The 22,090-nt window shown below is 39.6% G+C and overlaps 6 protein-coding genes across 9 annotated transcripts in view; 2 read left to right on the top strand and 4 right to left on the bottom strand.

Annotated features, from left to right (window-relative positions):
• Nucleotides 1-3,737, bottom strand: part of LOC6581405 (calcium-binding protein E63-1) — a 37,531-nt gene extending 33,794 nt beyond the window's left edge. Inside the window, exons 1-2 of one of the 4 annotated variants that reach the window (XM_044009555.1) lie at nucleotides 3,567-3,737; nucleotides 369-741 (exon numbers count right to left, since the gene is read on the bottom strand). In XM_044009555.1, coding sequence (XP_043865490.1) covers nucleotides 369-404 — 36 coding nt within the window. In that variant the 5' untranslated portion in view covers nucleotides 405-741; nucleotides 3,567-3,737. Of the gene's footprint in view, nucleotides 1-368; nucleotides 1,049-3,566 lie in introns of those variants that run through there. The other 3 variants (XM_044009556.1, XM_015161802.3, XM_002007099.4) reach the window with 3 other exon arrangements.
• Nucleotides 3,738-4,675: 938 nt separating this feature from the next.
• Nucleotides 4,676-6,302, bottom strand: LOC6581404 (transmembrane protein 267). Its single transcript, XM_002007098.4, has 3 exons — nucleotides 6,047-6,302; nucleotides 5,517-5,982; nucleotides 4,676-5,454 (listed from the first exon to the last, which is right to left on the bottom strand). Exons 2-3 carry the CDS (start codon nucleotides 5,808-5,810, stop codon nucleotides 5,074-5,076), a joined length of 675 nt encoding a protein of 224 aa, XP_002007134.2. The 5' UTR covers nucleotides 5,811-5,982; nucleotides 6,047-6,302; the 3' UTR covers nucleotides 4,676-5,073.
• A 1,042-nt stretch (nucleotides 6,303-7,344) lies between these two features.
• LOC6581403 (aldo-keto reductase family 1 member B1) lies at nucleotides 7,345-9,232 on the bottom strand. Its single transcript, XM_002007097.4, has 6 exons — nucleotides 9,108-9,232; nucleotides 8,818-8,985; nucleotides 8,580-8,752; nucleotides 8,380-8,524; nucleotides 7,654-7,851; nucleotides 7,345-7,582 (listed from the first exon to the last, which is right to left on the bottom strand). The coding sequence occupies exons 1-6, from the start codon at nucleotides 9,183-9,185 to the stop codon at nucleotides 7,391-7,393; spliced, it is 954 nt and encodes a 317-aa protein (XP_002007133.1). The 5' UTR covers nucleotides 9,186-9,232; the 3' UTR covers nucleotides 7,345-7,390.
• Nucleotides 9,233-9,899: 667 nt separating this feature from the next.
• LOC6581402 lies at nucleotides 9,900-15,090 on the top strand. The gene is made up of 3 exons (XM_002007096.4): nucleotides 9,900-10,010; nucleotides 10,343-12,097; nucleotides 12,939-15,090. Exons 2-3 carry the CDS (start codon nucleotides 11,022-11,024, stop codon nucleotides 14,116-14,118), a joined length of 2,256 nt encoding a protein of 751 aa, XP_002007132.2. The 5' UTR covers nucleotides 9,900-10,010; nucleotides 10,343-11,021; the 3' UTR covers nucleotides 14,119-15,090.
• A 416-nt stretch (nucleotides 15,091-15,506) lies between these two features.
• On the top strand, nucleotides 15,507-16,101 carry LOC6581401 (acanthoscurrin-1). The gene is made up of 3 exons (XM_044010189.1): nucleotides 15,507-15,779; nucleotides 15,839-15,885; nucleotides 15,963-16,101. Exons 1-3 carry the CDS (start codon nucleotides 15,507-15,509, stop codon nucleotides 16,099-16,101), a joined length of 459 nt encoding a protein of 152 aa, XP_043866124.1.
• A 2,282-nt stretch (nucleotides 16,102-18,383) lies between these two features.
• Nucleotides 18,384-19,255, bottom strand: LOC6581400. The gene is made up of 3 exons (XM_002007094.4): nucleotides 19,107-19,255; nucleotides 18,584-18,711; nucleotides 18,384-18,516 (listed from the first exon to the last, which is right to left on the bottom strand). The coding sequence occupies exons 1-3, from the start codon at nucleotides 19,171-19,173 to the stop codon at nucleotides 18,439-18,441; spliced, it is 273 nt and encodes a 90-aa protein (XP_002007130.1). The 5' UTR covers nucleotides 19,174-19,255; the 3' UTR covers nucleotides 18,384-18,438.
• Between the last annotated feature and the right edge of the window lie 2,835 nt (nucleotides 19,256-22,090).

The following is a 22,090-nucleotide window of genomic DNA, read 5'->3' as shown; positions in this document are numbered from 1 at the left end:
AGACATATTAAAAATTTTGTTTTGCATATAAACGAAACAACACTTTCCAAGTGAAAAGTGAGCATATTGGTTTTGTTTTTATGATTGGTTAGGACTGCTTTCCGTTATTCATACAGCCGTGAGCGAGTATCATGCAGTCAGTTATGCCCAACTGCACTATGCACACTTGTTAGTACCTGCTGTTACCTCAATATGATTTTATAGCAATATTTATATACATAAATATTTACACAATTGCTTAGCAGTTGCTCTTGCTGCAGCGGTTCGATTTGGTTCGGTTCGGGTTCAATGCGATTCAGGTTTTTAGGTGGGGTGCAAGGGGGAAACATGGAAGTTTTAGTTACTTTATGCGATGTGATGCTACTCACCTTTAGCTGATGACGCAGTCCACTCATTGGGCTCATTCAATATTGATAAGAGCGGAAGGCAGAGACAGACAGAGAGAGAGAGAGATAGACAGAGAAAGAGAGACAGAGAGTGCAAGCGAGCTGGGTTGATGCCTTGTGACGGTGGCGTATATGTAATATTTATATTTGGCCTACTTTTTGCTTCAGTTGGAACATACAATTTTGGGTTTTTAATTATTTACAAATCGTTTTCGCACATTTTTTATGCTCTTTTTTTTAAAGTTAATTACGTTTTTTTTGGATCACTTCACATTAATTACAGCCGCGTGTAAACAATTAACACAAAATCTTTACGAAATGATGTTAGAAACGCAAAGCGATTTCTTTAGATAAACTAAAAATCATTTGTTTAATTGCAAATTCAATTGAAATTGCTCAAATTTTAGAAATTATCCAGTTCTTCTTTGGTTTTATTGAAATTTTAAGAAATGGTTTGGCTGCTCGCTCAATTAAATTTCATTTTGCTTCAATTTATTTTTCAGCTTTTGAAGTTTTTTATTGTGTATATAAACTATTAACTGCACTGCTAAATGTACATCATATAAACTATTATTTGTCTTTAAATCTTATTTCTATTTAGATTTTTATTCAAGCACTGCGCGACGATCGTCTCACAACGGAGTCTCAAACAATATTGAAAGCATTTTATTTCGAATGATCTACGAAAGCCAGCCGAAATCTTGGACAGACAACAGCAACAACAACAACAACAGCAGCCGCAGCAACGACTAAAATATACACAATAAAAAGGAAAAGAAAAAAAAAATCACGAAGCAGAAAAAAAAACACAGCGCAGCAATAAAATAAAATAAAATAAACTCAAACTGAAACTGAAAACAAAATCAGCACGAAATACCGGCAGCTGCCGTGCCAGACAAATTATTGTTGTTGTTATTGCTGTTGCTCTCTTGATCGCATGCTCTCTTCTTATTATTGTTGTTGCTGTTGTTGTTGTATTTGCCATTTTGCCTAATTTTCATTACTGATTTACTCAAAATTTGCCTTTCATAAGTTTTTATTTTTCCTGATTTTTCTTGTCAACACGCAACGTATATATCGCGCATGTGTGTGTGTGTGTGCGTGTGTATATGTGTGTGTGCCTGTGTGTGTGTGCATATGTCTTATTCTTATGACTAGTCGGATTTAAGCTAGACAAAGCCAAATAGCACGCACACAATTTATTGCATATATACATGGAATATGCTCTCAAATTCTATATCCACGTGTTTATATATCGGACATAAAACATAATAAAGCTGTCCTGAAATATTTTCATATCATTTGCTACTCACATAAATCCAGATTAAGAACAACACAAAGAACAAAGACTTTGGCGATCTTCTTGCGGCTGATTGATTGATTGATTGACTGACTGACTTATAGATTGTTTGACTTAATGAATGACTAGCAACTGCTTTGATTTCAATTGATAATAGCTAGTTTGATTTTCATTTTTGGAATTGAGCTCTATATAATGTTAAACAAATGGATTGATTGATTGATTGACTATCTAATTGATTGCTGGGGATCTTTGCAAAAAGGCTGTAATAAATCTGATTAGTTTTAAAATACTGTAGAGCAGTTATCAATAGACATAAAGCATGAATGATCTTGAGTTGAGTTCATCTTGCAAAAGTGCCGTCAATTTCCACTCACCTTTACACGATTGAGTGATTGATTTATTTATAATATATATCATTGACTAATTACAAATTCTCAGTTCTAGCTGATTACTTAAGAGTTCGCTCTAAAATCTGTCTGTCAAATAAATATGCACCCCCAAAATGTCTGATTTTAGAACGGAAAGCAACAATATATGTGTAATTATTATTATAAAACAGATAAAAACTAATGGGAGCAATGCGTTGCTCACATTTTTTGGTTGACAGTTCGTTCAACCCGTTCGCTTAAATCATGTGAAAAGATGCGTGCATCATGCAATGGGTGCGAGCTAAATGCGTTCAGGCTGTCAACCTCGCCTCGGCTCGCCTCTAGAGTGGCACACGCTGCGTATGAGTTATATTTAGAGCAGCTGTTGCTGTTGAAACTTGGCACAAAGTGCAGCAAAGATTGATGGGGATGTACAGCAATAGCAGCAGCGGTCGAACGTAAATCTCTGATAATTTCTTATTAGCCAGCTGTCTTAGGGTGTCGCAACACACGGCGTATACGTAATGTGCGCCGTGTGTGTCGATTGTCGAATGAAATCTCCGACTAATGAAGTATTGTTTGGAGATAACTGTGCTTCTAAATGGATATATACCCAACAGAAGTGTTTTGATGTTTTATTTACTTTAGACAGGTGTTTAACTGTGCGAAACGTGCATTGTTATCGGTGCTATAGATCAGTACATTTATCTGTGTCTATACATAAAAATATATATATATACATATACATATATTATTAATCATATTTTGAAAAACGGCTCGCTAATGTGCCTTCTGCGCCTTTTGCCAGTGATTTATTTCCATCTCTCGCTGGCGCGAAACGTTCAATGTAAATATTTACAGCATTTATTTTTGTACATTTTAACAAATTGTGCAAAATAGAACTAATATGTAAACGTCTATAGATCTATATATAAGATACATAGTGTATACTTGTAAATATTATGAAACAGCTTGCGCCATCTACCGATGTTATTATACATTAGAGTTGGCAAATTGAGAAGTTCTTATTGGTCCATTGGCTTACACTCACTCTTGATTGGCTGCTGATACGCTGAATGGAACAAACCGATCAGAGATGATGGAACGAAATGAATCAGTAAAGAACTAAGGAACTAACAGAGCTAACAGAGTAGCATTGAGCTGCATCACATGCTTAGTAGTTCAATTTGGTGACTCGTTCAATTGAACACATACACACAACTCTAAAAGACACACACACACACACACACACACACGCATACATGTACATATGTATATATATAATAGATACTTAAGTGAGGAAGTTGTTAATGTGTGTGCGAGTTAACGGCGCGTAAATTGATAGCATTTAAATGAACATGGGAAGCTGTTTAGCTGAACGAATTCATTTTAATGAAAATGTCGCACATTTTTATGAAATCATCAACAACTCAAATAAATTATTTAACTAATTGCTCAAAAAACAAATTAAACTTGATTTGTTTTGGTTGCCAAGTGCTTTGCACTTACTGCAAACGGTTGCACGCACTCTCCCGCTTGATCAGCCAGATTGAACACGAAATTGAAAACGAAATCGAAATTGAATTAAAACTGTGCCGATTTCCTTTGAGTAAGCAGACACTGTATAGAGACACGAACACACGACAGTCAGCCAAACGGGCACGCGGTCCAAATAGAAATGATCTTTCACGAGCGATTCGCATTCGTTTTTGTCAAACGAATCTCTGCGCTGCTTTGTGGGCGTGGCAGCGGGCGTGGGTGTGCGGCAGCAAAAAAAACAAAAACAAATAGGTGTGTATTCATTGTTGTGGGTTTTGATGTGTCTCGCTTTTCCCACATTCAGTTTTAATTACTTATTTATTGCAAACAGAAATTTTCCAATGAAAACTAAATAAGAAAATGTTAGTACATGACCCTTTTTTCAGCTGAAATAACCATAAATAGCATATATAAAATTATAAAAAACATTTGAATTTCGCGAATTTCAATTTAGATCGACTATATATAGAAAATATATCATACACTTTATATTTAGCAGCTGTTGTACAAGGCAATTTATTGATTTTATTATAACAGTGATTGATTAAAAATATTTCCTAGTTAAAAAAATTAATTACAAATTTCTTCTATATATATTTTAGTTGTGCGCTATGCTTTTCTCCCTATATACTATATACTTATTGCTATATATGTATCTATATATATCACAAATTTGGATATTATCTTTGCTTTTGGATACTAGTTGAAAAAACCTATGCATTAGTTAAATAAAAATATATATATATTCTTTTGTGTACTCTCTTATATGGAAGTGTAATAAATATTGTGTCCTGTAATGTGGAAGTATATGAGTCTTTCACTAGATCATAAATTCACTTAGGGCTAATCTAAATATATATATATTAAGCTTGAAGCCTAAAAAGCATTTCGTAGTAGTCAAAACTCTAATCATAGATGCGACGTCTGGAAAAAAACAAACAAGCCACTATTCAATTCTGCGGGCATCAAGATATACGCACAGAAATAAAATAAAATACGAATACATGTATGGGCGCATGTGCGTGTGCGTGAGTACGTGTGCGTTCAAAAAGTAATTTCTAAAACACGTCAAGTTTTTGATTAGCTTCACAACAATAATCACGCATTAGCTGACCCTCTCAAATACTCTCAATAGCTTTGCAAAACTCCGCACTCAAAAGGGAAAGGGTGCACACACATACATGCATACATTTGAGAGCGCAATGGAGAGTATGCAAAAATGTACTGAGAGCAATTGAGAGAGCGATCTCTCTTGCTATCTTGTTCGATCGCATTAGGCTTATGACTGAGTCATGTCCAATGTTCGCTCAGTGTACAAGAGAATAACGGACGAAAGCAAATGTGGAATGAAGATTTCGTTACCCTGTATCCATAAACAAAATGATCGGGTACTATGTTTAGTGACGTTCCAGACGATGCATCCATATATATATATGTTTCCTAATTGTTTTCCATAATTATTCAGAGTATCACAATCTTATACTTGCAAATAGCGATAGCTACCGAGTGAGCCACTGCGATGCGTCTCGCTTAGCTTAATATATTGACCCAGGAAATTTAACACCCACGCACTGCGACAGACATTATGCAAATAGCCTAGCAGATAGGGCGTTAGGATGGTGCCCATAATGTAGGCCAGCTGTGGAATACGCTCCGTGTGATCATAGAAGGGCCACAGCCAATAGCCCCGTCGGACAGCGTCTCTCGTATGATGCGTAATGAAGGCACAGAGCAGAGCACCCAGCATTAAGCTGCTGCGAAAGTAATTCAGGCACGCGGTGCATATATAAAACAACAACATGGCAAAAATAATGCTGGAACAATGCAGAAAAGGACGACGCGTCAAATTTGTAGCATCCTAAAAACATAAATGACAATGATTTATATAATGGGCAAGTTCAAGGTAATGAAAAAACTTACTTCCAGGTACAGGGAACGCGCCTCTATGAAGTGGTCCAAGTCAATAAACGAGGACACGACAAAGCACGTGAAAATCAATATCCAGCCATAAAGTTGAGTCGTCCGCTCATAAAACTGCATGGCAAATGCAATTCCTGTTAGGGCTCCAATTGCAGCATGAGTTGCATTGTCGGCTAATGCCTTCAGCAAGGGATGCTGGGTGAGCTCCACAAAATTGTCACCCAGCAGGCAGGTTATGGTCACCAGTGTAGTGAGCACAATGCGTAAATAGACCATCGTGTGGCAGTGTGGCATCGATTGCACCTGCTTTCTGCACCTTTTCCGCTAGTTACCTTCTCGAGTAAATTAATTATGGACGGCAGCGTTGCTCTTCAGTAGTTCGTTGTTGTTGTTTGGACAAACTGTGCGCATAATGCACAATCATAAATATATAATTTTCTTTTTGTCAATTTATAGTTTTAATTCCCTGTGTAGGTATGTAAATAGAATTAGCTAACTGTAAAGTGTGCATTTGATTTTATGTCACTCACGTGCTTTAGCGTGCCAGCAAAGACAACAACTGCATTGCAGCAGCTTGTAGGGTCTGTTTTGGGGGTTGCAAGTACACGTACACCATTACGTGGGCTATTTGATGTCGCAGCAACAACAAGCGTCATTCTTTTTTGGGTCTAAGGTTTGCCCCTAAATTGTTTTGATGTGTCGAACAGATGTGAAGTGGGAGGCGGTAGCAGACTGATGCTGTAATACATCTGGTAGCACTGCCCCGATTATAGTCTGGCCACACTACAGTCACAACAGCTGTTTATTTAGCACTAAATTTGACCTTATTGCATGTTTCAGCTGTTTTCCTAAATTTACATATAATTTTATAATTTTTAATAATTCAGTGTCATGTTAATTTTATTTTTAATTTTTGTATGAAAATTGTTCCCTCTGTATGTTTTCGAAATACTTTAATCAAAATGTTCAAGGGACATTACAAACTACCTGTCTGCATTATCTGCCACGGATCTGGCAGCACAGCAGCTTTCTTCTGACTGGCCGCACCGTGTATTTGGCGCCAAACTTAATGTGTTTGAAAAATTATTATAAATATTGAATTATTGAATTACTGAATTATTAAAAATATTATAAAATTTGACGTGGTCTTTACTTTAAGGTTTTTTTTTTTTTTTTTTTTTTTTTTTTGCATGGTGTATATATATATTATTATTTATATTAATCATTTATAAATAATTCCCATTTGAATTCTATAACAAATCAGCAGTGGAAATTTCCAAAACTGTCCGACTGCTGGTAAAAGCTCTCTCATTCCATCTCGCTCTTATAAGCTTGATCACTTGGAAGACACATGTACATATGTGTGTATTTCATCACACTGCGGAAGCATTGACTAAAGCTAAAAAAGAATTAACTTCGGTTCTATTTTAATATGAGACTGTGACATTTTGTTGATTATTATTTTTTTTAGTTTTTAATTAACATGGAATGCTTTCACAATATTTCAAAAATATACAAAATATATAAAACATTAGATTAACATATTAGATTAAAATGTTTATACTTTGAAAATGAAAATTAAAATGGGATATAAGGAAATAACTTCTTTTTTTTCTAATCTTAGTATGACTCAGCTATTTAAAAGTACTCCTTAAAATACGTTGTGACCCACTGTAGTTTGTACAATTTGTCAAGAAACTTTTTACACTGAGAATAAAAATATGTTCATACATATGTACATATGTATGTATTTTGACTGAGACTCAAATTAAAATATTTTCATTATGCATGGACTTTTTATTTTTAGATTCTTGTACATGAGTTTGTATACAATTTTGTTTTTACTTTATTTTACATAAAAAAATTCTAATAGTTTAATATTCAATATGAAATGGATAATTTTTGCTCTTAATAGAATGTTCCATTTTAATCAAACGCTCTCCTGTATTATATGAGTCCAGCACAGCGTGATCAGCTGCAGTTAGCTTGAAGTCGAAAATGTTGAAGTTTTCCTCAATGCGCTTAGGATTAGAGGACTTGGGCAGAGGCACAGTTCCGATCTCGATCTGCAAGCATACATAATTATATACATCAATATATTAGGGAATGAATGTAATCTATTATTTGAGTTACTAACCAGATAGCGCAACACTATCTGTGCCGTTGACTTTTTGTATTTATCGGCTATGGCCTGGACCTTGGCATCGTATATGAAGTTCGGCTGTTTCTTGGCAGGATCAGGCCGGCCCAGCGGACAATAGGCGGTGACCACAATATCGTGTTGCTTGCACAATGCAATCAGTGGCTTCTGATTCAACGCTGGATGACATTCGATCTACAGAGGAGATATGCGAAATATTAGTTGTTAGCACTCAACAGATAACAAGCTTTTATAGCCCATATAAACTATGCGGGAGGTCTTTTTATAAATTCATTCCCGCGGTTCCACACACAGGCAAATAAATAATCGCAAGTGGACATGTGTGCGTGTGCGTGAAATGCTCGCCTTAAAGATGTTTATAAAGCTGTTATTGCCTCTCCCAGAGTAAACACGCCAAAGGGAGAACGTTCTGTGAGTGCGGCACAGCCGTTAACTATTTTGCACTCACACGTAAAGCGCACATTGCATACACACACTTGAGAGAGTGCGAGAGTGAAATTGAGTGTAAGCTTTAAATTCGTAAGTAGTGTGACCAGATGAGGGAGCGTGTGGGCATCTCGCTCGATCGCCCTTGGCATATGGCTGTCGAGCCCTATGCCCAATTGAGAGCAAATTGATACGAGCAAATGGGAAATTGCGATATTTTGAGTTAAATGGGTTTAATTTACAATGTTTAAAGTACTGCAACCGCAGTTGCCTAACCTGGTTATGAATCGGCTTGATTTTGCAGTTGGCTAAGAGGCGCGTCAGCTGCTCGGAATTGAAATTGGAAACGCCAATGCTTTTGGTCAGGCCCAGCTCGACGAGCTTTTCCATGGCACGCCACGTGTCCAGGTAATCGACATCGCTGCATTTAGATTAGATGGTTAATAGATAATCGTAAGGGCCATTGCGTGACTTACCTCAGTTCCACCTCGCCATTGGCATCGGTGGGCAACATTTCATTGTCGCCACGATAGACGTAGGAGTAGGGCCAGTGCATCAGGTAAAGATCCACATAGTCGAGTCCCAAGTTTTGCAGCGTCTTGCGGCAGGCGTATTCCACCCTCTCCGGCTCGTGGAATTGGCACCAAAGCTGTTCACAAAGAAAGAAGACACCTGTCACACACCTGTCACCTGGACAGACAGTCTGTTGCTTACCTTGGTGGTTATGAAGATGTCCTTGCGCTGGATGACGCCCTCAGCTATCTTCTGCTGCACCGCCCTGCCCACCTCGCCCTCGTTCTCGTAGAAGTAGGCGGTGTCTATGTGCCGGTAGCCGACGTCAATTGCATGTAATGTTGCCCTCTCGCAATCACCGCCCAGCGACTGTGAACAAATAAATTATCATTTTCTGTCTTCCTCACACCCTCTGACAGCAGATAAGCTGTCTTCACTTGTAACTAACGAACGAACAACAACAGCAACTTCTGCTGATCTGAAATACTTGCCGTGTATGTGCCTAATCCAATTGCCTGGACTTGGGTTCCGTTATTATTTTTGACATAGAAAGCTTTGCTTGCGGACATCTTTGCGACTTCTCTGGCAGCTGCCGTTCAACTGTTGCTCGCAATGAGCGCGCGCTCGATTTTTATATGCGTCGCTGCTCAAAAGCTTTTGAGTGAGTGTGCTAAAAAAAAGTTTAGTTCTAATAAGAAATATTAGCTTGAGCTAATCAGAGTGTGATGAAATTGCAAATGCGCTCAATCATGTTGATAAGGAAGAGGTAAGTTTGGAATTAAATGTGCTAAAAAATGTTCTTATAATTAGTAAGGTATTTCTTTGTCTCATAAATGGTAAATTACATTTTTAGCAAAATTTCTACAATCCCGCACTGATATGTACTAAAAATTAAAAAAAGTTATTAAATTCAGAAAATATGCACTAAATAATATTCGAAATATATTTTTATACAGTTAAAAGGTAATAAAATATTCAAACTAACTGAATCTCAGAAAATTTAACTAAATAACCATTATAAATAATAATTTCATTTAAAGGCAAAGGTCTCACAAAAATGAACTAATTAATATTTAAGTCAGATATTAATTTATACTTTAGTATTTTAGCAGTATTTTATTTTTTGTCAATGTCTCAAGCATTTACGATATATGAGTATACCGCCATGGCGGGTTTTCCTTATCGTTATGGCGCGCATGCTTTAGCTTTAGCAGCTGGAACACTTTGGAATGTGGAACAACATCTGTTATTCAAAGTGGCACAATGTAAGGCATCAGGAGTCCAAGTCCCATAGTCCTGGCCATTCCATCGTCTCACATGCCAGCACAGTTGGCCCCAAGAAACGCACAGTAAAGGAATTTATGGGAAATCATTGGAATTAATTTGTTAGCCAGGTGAATATTTATAATAATAAATGTGAAGTTAACTGAATTAAGTGAGTTTAAAATTTAAAATAATTAAAAATGCTGGAGATATGCTAAATAAGCTGAAATTTGTAAAGGAGTTGTTGTAGCATAAAAAAATATATATATATATACATATACATATATATGTTCAATTAGACATTTGCTATATAGATTGAAATACCTTTTAATTATTGCTTTTAATATCTGATATAATTATTAATTATTTGATTCAAAATTAGTCTTAATGGTAATTGCAACTACGAATTTAAAAATTATTTGCATTGTATTTTTATATATATATATATGTTTTTTTTTTGTAGTATACGCAGCACGCCTTCAACTGCGCATGCCCCAAACCCAGTCGAGGCCGAGACCGAGCAGCAGGTGCAAGTGGGAGGGCGAGGGCAACGCCTCACTGCTGTGAAAACTCAAGGCTACTTCGATTAAGACTCGGACTGGATTGCCATAGGTTAGTCTACAACGATTGGATGCCAATTGGATTCCCATTGCTAGCATTGGCTACTCTTCTACAAGATTAAAGAATCTCCAGTTTACTTTGAATCAACTTCTGATTGGATTCCACTATGCACTGGCTACTCTTATAAATTTGTGATAACTGAAAATTATATACAGATTGGATACTCAATATTTCATTGATTGGATGCTCACATTGATTTGGATACTTATATAGGAGATTGAAGGCTCAATTGGATTTGAAAGCGGATTCAATTTAGATGTTATACATAAGCATTGGCTACTCTACTATGGAAATACGTAATCTCACTTTGAACTAGATTCTTATTGGACACACATAGTTATTGGTTACTTAGACAAGGCTGCTTTATCGTACATTTTGATTGGATATGTACTAAAATACTCTTATACGTGATTGAAACCATAGTGTACTGTAAAACAGAATCTAATTGGAGACTTTCGTCTGCATGCTTGAAAAGTAAAAGCTTCTTCGAATTGTTTTACAATTGGACGCAGACTGGAAATATGGCAACCGTAGCGCATGGATGCAGCAGTCCCCGACAGCGCTCGTGCAATGGCAGCAGCTCACCTGGCGGCCATCACAGCTCCACGCCGGCGATGTACACAACGATGCCCAAATATACGCGCACTGCCAGCCAAACGTTGTATGCCACGAGTCCGCAGGTCTTTACCGGGGCCGGAGGAGCGGGAGGCATGGAGAGCTCGTATAACGGTTTATATATGCCAAGTGCAACGATGTCGCAGCGCCCTCTGTCGGCCTCTGCATTGCCAGAGTCTTCGGCGGGCTGTCGCAACTATTGGAACCAAGGCCAAAGCCAGAGCCAGGGTCAAGGCCAGGGTCAGGGTCATCTCGGGCACAGCTCCTTCTACCACAGTAGTGGGCGGCACTACAACTACAACAAGCGCAAATCTGCCGTGGAACTGTTGGCCGAATCGAAGCCCTTCTATATCAAATCCGACGCGGTTTTCGAGCGACTGCAGCAAAGAGCTGGATCTGCAGCTGGAGCAGGAGCAGGGACAGGCGTTGGAGCTGGGATCAAACGGGGCCACTTCAGCTATGAGGAGCTAGAGGACAGGCGCTACATGAGTCTGAACAGACAGCAGCAGCAGCAGCAGGTGCAACAGCAAGTCCAACAGCAGGTGCAGCAGCAGGTCCAGCAGCAGGTGCAACAGCAGGTGTATATGCACAATCATCATCACCAGCATCATCATCAGCGGCACAGCCAGAGTCATCCGCGGGAACGACCTGGTGTCAACAATAATCTGCTGCAGCACAAGCTGCGCCTCCTGCTCGGCTCGGAGGCGACGGCCAAGGAGCGCTCCAGCATGCGACGCCACGAGCTGAGCGACGGCAATGCCGATTTGCTGCCCGGCGAAGAGGAGAGCAGCGCATTGAGAATACCACCCCCCCTCTACCTACCCGCCCATGCCTTTGGCAGGGAGTCCACATACGGCGCATATCCGAGTGAGCCGAACAGCGGTGGCGAGGAGCCACTAGTGCTCACCGAGAACTACAGGCCGATCAGTCCGCCAGCCGAGTATGCGGGCAAGTCGAGTCAAGTGCACAATGAGCGTTACAGGTGAGCGCTACGAAAATAGAAATGAATTAAGCTTAACTTTGTGATTCCTTATACTCTCCCAAACGATTGCTCGCTCTCACTCACTTCAACTCAGCAGCATAATATAAATTAACACATACAAACGTGAGCATGTGTGCATGCACACGCACTCTTCTAAAAAAAAGCTTTTTGCTAAGCACTTCAACAGTTTTATGCTCCTCTCCCCTCCTCTCCTCTTAGTATTGCAACTTCTGCATACACACGCATGCAGAATTAAGAGAGTAATTGAGCGTAAATAAAATATGTTATGTGGCTTTCTCGCTCGATCGCAGTAGGCTGCGACATATTCCATTCTTGTTGAGAGCGCGTAACAAAAAGGATGAAGTTGAGTTTTTTGTGTGTTGAGAGGAGATGCATAATTTTTGCTTTGTATGGATTGCCAATGTGGTACAATGAATTATGCTGTAAAGCAACTCTTATATTTCTTATATTTAGAGCTTATGTTAAAGTCCAATCAGCAGTATTTATACTCGTATACGATAAGAAGACTATGTAACCATCACCTCTTCTATCTTATGAGCACCTCTTGTGAATTTCACTCTTATAATTCTTATCTCGCGTGTATCTACATCCTAATTTGTGCTTCTTGTACTCTTATATATACATATCCATCTCATAAAAAACAGCTTTTATGAGTGTTATGAGCAACTCCTGTAAATTTCACAGGCAGCTCATGTACACATACATATGTATCTGCCATGTATTTCTCTTATAAATATATATTGAGCACGTTTTATACATATACACAGATATCTTATGTACATTACAGCTCTCTGATCGCTCTTTCGCTCTCTCTTTACAGATACAATTATCAACGCTCCTACTCTCACTCGCACGAGGTGCCCAGCAATCCGGACGAGCGCGCTAATTACACGACGAACGAGTTCAACATCAATAGCCACAAATCGCTGCCGGATCTGCATACGCAGATCAGTCGCCACTCGCCGCACAGCGAGATCTTGAGCTGCTGCAGCCGGGGCAATCGTTCGATCAAATCTGCCGGAGAGTCATCCATTAATCGGGACTCGGGTGGCAGCTCTGGCCATTATACGCATCGCAGCGAGCCGTGCTACAAGCGGCAGCGGGAGACTCAGTCAGGCACCGCCAGTGGCACGATCAGGAATTGCTGTAACCTGGTGGCGGCGACTCGCAGGGACAGCGGCTCCTCCACGCAGCACAGCGCCAATTCGTATTGTGGCTATGTCACTGCCACTGGCATGGATTGCCGATGCAAGCAGGAGCCAGGACCTGGGATGGGCGGCATGATGCCCGGCTACGACAATGCGGCTGCCGACTATTTGCTCAATTTCACGCCGACGCCGGAGGTGCCGGAGGCCTTTCAGGACTCGCCATCACCGCGTCTCAAGACGCAAACGCCGCGCTATTCGAGCTCGTCCAGCCAGCAGCTGCAGACCAGCTCGCAGGGCTACACGAGCATCAATCACTCGCAGAGCTCGCTGGTCCAGAGTCCGGGATCGGCGCCCTCGGTGGATGACATCAGTCCGCCGCCCATCCAATTCAAGCGGCAGCGTTGCATTCGTTTTAAGAATCGCAATCGATTGCCTGTCCAGCCGCGCACCTCGCCCAGCAGCGGCTCGGCGGGCTACAAGCGGATCATGGAGCACGAGAATGTCTTCTTTCCGAAGGGTTTCTCGGCGGACATGGAGCGGGAGGCACTGAATGCCAGCATATCGGAGCTGGAAAAGTTCTTCGATCGTTTGGGCCTGAACGACGAGGCGTTCCATGAGATCTACAGCCAGCCGAGGCGGCATCAACATAATCCGGAAACCGACTCGGATGATTCCAGCACTGTGTTCTTCTCGGATGTGAGCACCGTAGACTCGATGCGATTGCCGGACAGCACAGAGACTCAGCCACAAACCACGCAGCCGTATCGACCCTCGGAGCCGCCGTCGATTGTGGAACGCAATGCGAGGATTATCAAATGGCTCTGCAACTGCAAGAAGATGCAGGGCGTCTGAAGCTGCACCACACACAACTTTTATATCGATCTATAGAAATTGTTAATTTTATCTAATGTCAAGTAACTACCAAAGCCTATACCCAGCCGAAGCTTGGAGTGTAATAGAAAGACTCTAGGATCCTAAAGATCCCTAAAGACCCAAGGATAACCAGCTATCAAGAGATCGCACAACTGAGGAGCTACTTATTGTTGATGCTCAAACACAGTGAAAGACACCCTAGAGCTCAGCGGTTACCTGATATCCTTGGATCCACGAATCGCTGCTGAGGATCCTCCACTTTTGATATTGATCTTTAGATAAGAATAACTTTGTCTTTCGTCAAGTAACTACCAAAGCCTAAACCCCATTCGAACTTCGGAGTTTAAATATATAATGTGCAACATAGCCTAGAGTCCTGAGGATCGCTAGGTCGTACAACTGAATCCTTGCTAAGGATTCTTCACTTTTGATATTGATCTTTAGATATGGATAACTTTATCTCTCAAGTCAAGTAACTACCAAAGCCTAAAACCCCATTCGAAGTTCGCAGTTCAAATTCAAGTTCAAATGTAATGGAATAATACCTTAGAGATCCAAAACAAATATGATCCCTAGATAGGGATTTATTAGCCATTTGAATGTGCGTTTAGTCACTTTTTTTGCTGCCACGTTTTGCAGGCCCCAATTAAATAATTGTATTAACTAATCGTATAGCTAAATGAGAGATCATATTAATCGTATACATAAATGGTATTATTAGATTGAATTATTGTACAATTAGTTCTTATAACGTGCATATATCGTAAACATATATACTACCTATATATATATACACATATATATATTTGTGTGTATATATATATGTATGTAGTTGCCAAACAAACAAATCCCCACAATTGAAAAGTACTCGTAAAGAAATTGAACCTACCTATTTATGTAAGTGTAAAACGGTTTGCATGACGAATAAATATTTATGATTATCTAAAGAGACATTGAGTTTTATTATGTATACCCTGTAATTGGTAAAAGTGGGTTAACTGATGCAGCTAAACTATAAAGAATTACCTATTTAGTTCAAGTTTTGTTCTCTGCCCTATATGGGCACATAATGGAACAGCTGTTGGCCTAGGCCGCGCTCATTGTCAAGGGGCACTATAAAAACGATCGCTGTTCTGAGAGTTATCAGAGTCTAGCTGAAACTTTTGCAATGAATAAGTTCTTAGTATTGGGTGTTGTCCTAGGTCTACTTTCAATGGTGAGAAAGCTATTTATATGTTCATATACCAAGATCTATAAAAGTATAATTGTCTGTCTATATTTTCATGTAAATTTTCAGGCCTTGGCTCATAATGTAAGTATTATAAGTATTAAAATAATTAGGTGCATTTGCAGCGTTTAAATGTCATATGATATCTCCATCACCGAAGGAAATTGGTGGACACGATGGAAAGGGAATTGGTGGCATTGGAGATGGTGGTATTGGAGGTGGTGGCATTAAAGGCATTGGAGATGGCGGCATTAAAGGCGGTGGTATAGGAGGTGGTGGTATAGGAGGTGGTGGCATTGGAGGTGGTGACATTAAAGGTGGTGGCATTGGAGGTGGTGGCATTGGAGGCGGTGGTATTGGAGGTGGTTCCGTCGTAGAAACTTGTCCTCGACCCTCCCCTGAGGCCGTAAGAGTGAGTATTTTCTAAAAGAAAATAAATTTAACTTCATATATTTAATATATGATCTTTAGTGCCTGAAACAGTGGGCGTGTCAGGAAGTCCTTCGCGTGGATCTGCGGTAAGTGAAGATATTATATATGATACTATATAGTATAAAATATAAAAATATTACTCTACACCTTTCACCTTTAACAGCTGCCTGCTAAATATAAATAGACATAGCTTGCTGGGCAACCTGGTAAAGGTGCCTGGCATAACGGGCGGTACAGCCGGTGGTCACGGTGCACACGGTGCTCACGGTGGTGGCATTCTAAGCGGACTGCTGACTGGCTAGCTGAAACCACAATGCACAATTAAAATAATAAAAAAAAATCAGTAAGGGTAGCTCGAGTCGGGTGTGATCGACTTGTGAATACCCTGAATGCTGCGTAAAGCTGTTGTTTTAATCAATCTTTGTCTATGAATTGTAGGTAAAATATGATGAAATTATTTGACTTACAACATACTACAATTATATGCATATACATAGGAAATTGTGAATGTCTAGATATTGTAGTTCCTGAGATTTCCAGAAACATAGACCGATGAGTAGATAAGACAAATTTAACATATATTTACGCAAAAGTCTACGCCCTCCAACCCCTGTCGCCCCACACTCCCGCAGCCACCTATAAACCCCTTTTGGGCTGAGCTGTTAAGGGTAAAAGCTAAAGCTGAGCAGCGCAACGTATCGAATTGGAATCATGGCTTCGCCTGTTAATGGTCAGTCAATAATGATGATGGCTAACAGCTAACGGCTAACATGCAATTGCGGATTATGGTCAATGGGGGCGATAATCGAGCCACATAACAGTTAACGCAATTATTGTTTAAGAGCTCGTTTTGGCCAAGAGCTGCACAGAGCAGCAATTAGTTGGCCAATTTTCAAATTAGCCAGCAACCACCTTTAAATTTTATCTCATTGGGGCTGGCGAGACAGAGAAAGAGAGGGAGAGAAAGGAAGAGAGAAAGGAAGAGAGAGAGAGAGAGAGTGATGGAGCGCTGGTTGAGCTGGGCGGTCAGGGCTCACGGGTCACCTTAAAGCCCGGCCAAATAAAAACTTGTGGCTCATTCGAACAAAGTCGCAAATCATTGAAGCATATGCAATTATTCATTTTGAGGTTGAATGCGCTCGAACGAATACACACAGATGCGAAAGCGAATGCGAATACGAAAACGAATATGGCTACGAAATGTTACGAATATACGAGCTACTCGCCTGTGAGCCAAATTTAAATTCAACAGCAGTTCTTAAACGCATAGTTATCCTTTTTTCCGGATACCCTGTATGTGTAATGGACAAACAGGGTGGATTAGTTTTGGAAAAAAATACCTGTAAATTTTACCCAAAATACCTCCTATAAAACGAAACAGATAAAACGTGCTTTGATAACTTTATCTTTCAATAATCGAAATCGATATTTCAATATATCCACATAGATATCTTAGAAAGTAAGCATATATCATGTTTAGTAAACATCAGATTCTATAAATTTATCTTGTAGTTCCCAACAAAATCGAAGAATTGCAGTCTAATTGATGTACAGGATATCTGAAGTCGAGCACTCCCCACTGGGGCAATCATAGTCTTTTTCTTTTTTTCTTTTGTTTTCATTTTTGTTGCCTTCTCCGTTTTATTTTATTTTTTTTGAATGGCCTTCGCTCTTGGCTAGATCGTAGTCCCATTTTAGCTTAATCCGTCACTAGCATCGACAGTTGCGATAGTCCCGTTGGCAACTTCAATTTCCTTTTGCCCTTTTTATAATTAACTTTATGTGTATGTATTTAGTTTTATTGCTCGTTAGACGGCCCCCGACCCGTCGACCGAGGACAATGAAACAACAATTTGTGGCAACAGCAGCGCAACGTGTGTGAGGCCAAATGCCACAGCCTCTGCCTCGGCTTCAGCTTCGGTCCCAGCCTCAATGGCAATGCCACCTCCACAGCAACTGCCACAGCCAACGCCATCTTCATCGCCTTTGCCATCTTCATCTGAGCTTCGCCTTGGCCATTTTCACAGCCTTGGCCATTATATTAATTACAAACGTTTGCCCAGCCACATTTCCACAGCTCGAGAGTTCCTGTCTCCACTAATGGGCCACAGCAACTAAATCACACGCAAAGCTCTAAGGCGATTTTGGACAGCGAGCCAGTTAACGAGCTGGAATGTATATATATACATACATACATACAGATCCTAGTTATATATACATATATAATTCTAATTTATATATTAGAATTAACTGAAGCTGCAAGACATTCAATAGCATGTTATTCCTTAATAGATTCGATGGCATCAATGCTCACGATTCATTCATTCGATTCCATGTAGATAAAGACAAGTGCTGACATCCTTAGCTGCAAGTTAAATATGTAAAGGATGTATAATTGGCATTGCCTGACTGTAAATTACCCTGATTATTCCCTATATATGCTTATAGAGAATACGCAGCCAAGCTTTCTGCTTTGCTCTTTAGAATAATTCTAATTTTATTTTATATAATTTTTTCACTTTATGAATTTAAGAAAAAATTAGAAAAAATATAATCCAACCAATCCATAGACTCAGCTGTTGAATTTTGATCAAAAATATATACACTTTATGTTCTATAAATCACAATATTTATTCCATTTAATTTAGTTTGTCCAAAGCCTTGATAACATCCAAGCTAGCTATATCCGATTCGGTTGTAGTCTGCGCCACAAGATTCTATTTGAAGACGGGAAATAAGTTGTGAATTTTCTCATTAGGCAAATGCATTTTCGGAGGGTCTTACCTCTGCGCTGGGCTGCTCCTTAAAAGCTTCCGCCAGACCGGGATGAATGTTGCTCAAGGACTCGTCGCCGTGTCGTATATAGACTGGTACATGACCCTTGCGTGGCTCCAACTCCTGATAGGGCGCAGCTGAGAAAAATTTAATTACAAGCCATTAAATCATTGCCAACTCTGTCCCCCACCCTCTCTGTCTCTGTCTCTGTCTTTCGCACTCCTGATAATCTACGATGACATACACCCGGAAACCTTGAATCACAACGTAATTATGACTAACGAGCTGCTGTTGCTGATGTTGCTCATGCTGTTGTCCCTGCTTGAATCTACGCCTCTGCCACACAGTTGGTTTTTAGAAATTAAAAAAAAAATTATATTTATAGAAAACCTGTTTCAGCTCTCAACAACAATAGAAACGAAACGTGAATAGTTGTGCTAATAAAAATGATTTTGCATTTATTAATGCCTAGTTTGAATTGATTTGTATTTAATTTGGATGCTCTGCAGACTCAACTAGGTCGGTTACTCACCTTTGGCCAAAATGCACAGCAGCAGCATAAACAATGCGATCAGAATGCAATTCGTCGATTTGAACATTTTCGATTGTAAGAATACTGAATGATTAGATCTTGAAAGGCACAGCGCAGACTCGAGACTGACAGCAGAAAGTATTTGTGCCTAAGATTTATAGCGAAGTTTGTTCTCTTTGAGTTCTCATCAGCTCGCAGTGCTCAGTGCTCAGTGCTCGATGCTTAGCATCAATCAACTTTCCACTCCGCAGCATCTTTATATATATTGGTTAGATTATTATTTGGGGGCAGCGCCAAGTCTCACGATTTTTTTGTTTTCGCTTCAAGCTATATTGCAAATCATTCTTCCGCTCTTAGCCGTAGCTTGACTCTCGTCTTTCAGTTCTCACTTTCCACTCCACAGCATCTTTAGTCGAGGCATTCTTGATCTGAGTGTGTTGAGCGAATACGCAAGACTGGAACTGCCAGCAGCTGATGCTATAGCTCTATATCGTAGCAGTTCGTTCTTCCGCTCAACCTTGAGCTCTCTTCATAGTGTATACATATGTGTATATGTAGCTGGGTATATTGGTTTTGTGAAGATGTATAAGCATCAAAGCAACAAGCTGAGTCACTTTAGCCATGTCTCTCAGTCTATTCGTCCTTCTCTTTCAATCTAAGCTTAGAGCTTAGAGCTCGAGAGCTCTAAACTTAAAAGACTAGAAGATTATTAAAAGCTATAAATTCAAATTTAAGCATATTATTATTTCCTTTCTTATTATCAATTCCTTTCCGTTATTCAACCTAACCTAAATTGAATTCAGAGTATCATCAAGTCGATCAATTTTTACTACTACACTTTTCTTGCCTGTATTGATTCCATACATCTCCAGCTTGTTCTTCTCTTAAGCTTTACTCAGTAAATATTTGCACTCCACTCAAACCTCTACATCGCACTCCATATCTGTATATGTAGGTTAGCTGGTTAGACCGAAGACTTGGGAACTCAAAGGCCACTAGTGCGCTCTCTTCTACTCATTAGCTCTGCTTAACCTTGAACTCTCTTCAGCGCTCAGCTCAAGTCTACTTCATTAGTCAAGTAAATTTAATATATTATATTGCTTAGATTGAAATCTGTGTGAGTGGAAGCTAGGATTTAAGACTGACTGCTAAGACTTGCAACGCAGTTCTCCTTGTCTTTGTCGCTACTCAGTTAAGCTCTCTCCATTCTCTCAATTTATCTCGAAATTTACTTTTCCACTCCACTCCATGCCACGCCACGCCACTCCACTCCACTTTACTCTACAGCATCATCAACAGCTTGAGCTTCCAGCAATAAACTTTTGCTTGGTAAATTACTCATGGGTAGCTGATGATGACGTTGATGCTGCTGCTGTTGCTGCTGCTTCTGATGATGATGATGATGATGATGGTGGCTGTAATGAAGCTGTCGGCATTCGCGAACTTTTTGATACCCGGAAGGGGGAAAGGCTGGCTGCTTTAGCTACTTACATATATATGTGGCTTCAACTTCTACTTGGGAGCAGGTCGAAGCAGGTCGGAGCTGGAACTGGAGCTGGAGACGTCATTTAGTGGCCTGTGGCATTATCCACTCTGTGGCCATAAAGCAGTTGCTGCTGCCGCTTCTTCTTCTTCTTCTTCTTGTTTTGCTTCTTTTTCAAATTCAAACGCTCGCAACTTTTTTGTTTCAAATTAATTGGGTCGTTAGAGAAGCCATTTGCGCGGGTTCTTTCACTTATTCTTTTTTCCTCCACGTTTTTTTCCCTCTTCTTCTTCTCTGTTTGAATTGTTTGCCCACTTTCGCTTTTGTTGAATGTATTCAAATCGAGAAAATTGCTGACATCTGTAGAGCTCGACGAGTGTCAATCTGAGGGATTGCGTGGGGCTGGGGTTGGGGTTGGGGTACTTGGTTTGTTTGCCTACTTCGATTGTTCCGTCGAGTGCGCGTCCTTCGACTTTGTAGTACAGCAAGTGTTATGTGTGTGTGCAAGGGCGCAGGATTTCAAATCAAATTGTTGAGCAAATATTCAACAGAGTAAATATGTTTATGCCGAATCAAGCAATTTCATTTAAATACACACACTCACACACAGCAAGGGAGTGTGTGTGTGTGTGTTGACGCTGTTTGTGCACTTGTGACAGCATCTGAATTGAATCAAAGCATAGTTTATAATGCGCGCTGACATAAGCCAAATTAAATTTAATCAGGCTTAAAGACAACTTGTTACTTCGTACCTGGGGCGTCGTCGGCAAAGGAAATCCATTTACTCGCTTCAACAGTTGTCGAATATCCTTAAAAGCTTGAAATTCGAAACTCTTTAGGCTTATGTAGAGCTTTGATGGGACCCAAAGTGCAATTTCCATGTACTTTATGATATATTTTCCTCTCTGCTTAACCAAAATATTTTGTATAATTCCAGACCCACATCATCACCAAAAGAAACATTTGAGTTTTTGTTTGTCTGTCGTTTATTTAATATGTTTATGTATTTAATGTTTAGTATGTATTTTTCCGAGGCTCTAAAAATAGTTACATGGCTGCACTAATGTGTGTAGGTGTAGCTATAATACGTAACTATATCTAATTAATATTATATCTGGTTTTGGGGATTTTCATTTTCCGTTCTTCATTTTTCATTTTCCATTTTCCTTTTATGTTTTATACTCGTTTGCATGTATCGTATGTATGTATGTATGTATGTTTTCTTTGTATCTGTATTTGTATGTTTATACTATTATATGGTTTCTGTGTTTCTTTTATTATTTATTTTAAGAATGGATAAGCATTATGTATTTTCGGTTTTTCTTTCGGGAAGAGGGGGTACATATGTTATAGATAATATATATACTCTACATATTTTGTTGCCATAAAATCGTTATGTATGTGTGTTTCACTTGTGTATGTAAACGCTGTAGATAAAGTATGTAAAGTATGTAAGTATGTAAGTTGTATGTTTGTTAAGTATACGAGTATGTATGATTTC

This window comes from Drosophila mojavensis, unplaced genomic scaffold (genome assembly GCF_018153725.1).
Source record: "Drosophila mojavensis isolate 15081-1352.22 unplaced genomic scaffold, ASM1815372v1 contig_74, whole genome shotgun sequence".
NCBI classification, from domain to species: domain Eukaryota; kingdom Metazoa; phylum Arthropoda; class Insecta; order Diptera; family Drosophilidae; genus Drosophila; species Drosophila mojavensis.
The sequence above is the reverse complement of the archived record's forward strand: the minus strand, read 5'-3'. Positions and strand labels throughout refer to the sequence as shown.

Excerpts from the sequence above, each read along its gene's own strand:
- LOC6581404 (XM_002007098.4), bottom strand. The coding sequence starts at position 5,810 with ATGCCACACTGCCACACGATGGTCTATTTACGCATTGTGCTCACTACA. Across the intron at positions 5,455-5,516 it reads CGCGTTCCCTGTACCTGGAA|GATGCTACAAATTTGACGCG; the intron begins GTAAGTTTTTTC and ends TTATGTTTTTAG.
- LOC6581402 (XM_002007096.4), top strand. The coding sequence starts at position 11,022 with ATGGCAACCGTAGCGCATGGATGCAGCAGTCCCCGACAGCGCTCGTGC. Across the intron at positions 12,098-12,938 it reads GTGCACAATGAGCGTTACAG|ATACAATTATCAACGCTCCT; the intron begins GTGAGCGCTACG and ends CTCTCTTTACAG.
- LOC6581401 (XM_044010189.1), top strand. The coding sequence starts at position 15,507 with ATGATATCTCCATCACCGAAGGAAATTGGTGGACACGATGGAAAGGGA. Across the intron at positions 15,780-15,838 it reads CCTCCCCTGAGGCCGTAAGA|TGCCTGAAACAGTGGGCGTG; the intron begins GTGAGTATTTTC and ends TATGATCTTTAG. Across the intron at positions 15,886-15,962 it reads GTCCTTCGCGTGGATCTGCG|CTGCCTGCTAAATATAAATA; the intron begins GTAAGTGAAGAT and ends CACCTTTAACAG.
- LOC6581400 (XM_002007094.4), bottom strand. The coding sequence starts at position 19,173 with ATGTTCAAATCGACGAATTGCATTCTGATCGCATTGTTTATGCTGCTG. Across the intron at positions 18,712-19,106 it reads GCTGTGCATTTTGGCCAAAG|CTGCGCCCTATCAGGAGTTG; the intron begins GTGAGTAACCGA and ends AATTTTTCTCAG. Across the intron at positions 18,517-18,583 it reads AGGAGCAGCCCAGCGCAGAG|AATCTTGTGGCGCAGACTAC; the intron begins GTAAGACCCTCC and ends GTCTTCAAATAG.
- LOC6581403 (XM_002007097.4), bottom strand. The coding sequence starts at position 9,185 with ATGTCCGCAAGCAAAGCTTTCTATGTCAAAAATAATAACGGAACCCAA. Across the intron at positions 7,852-8,379 it reads TCAAGCCGATTCATAACCAG|ATCGAATGTCATCCAGCGTT; the intron begins GTTAGGCAACTG and ends TCTCCTCTGTAG. Across the intron at positions 7,583-7,653 it reads AGATAGTGTTGCGCTATCTG|ATCGAGATCGGAACTGTGCC; the intron begins GTTAGTAACTCA and ends GTATGCTTGCAG.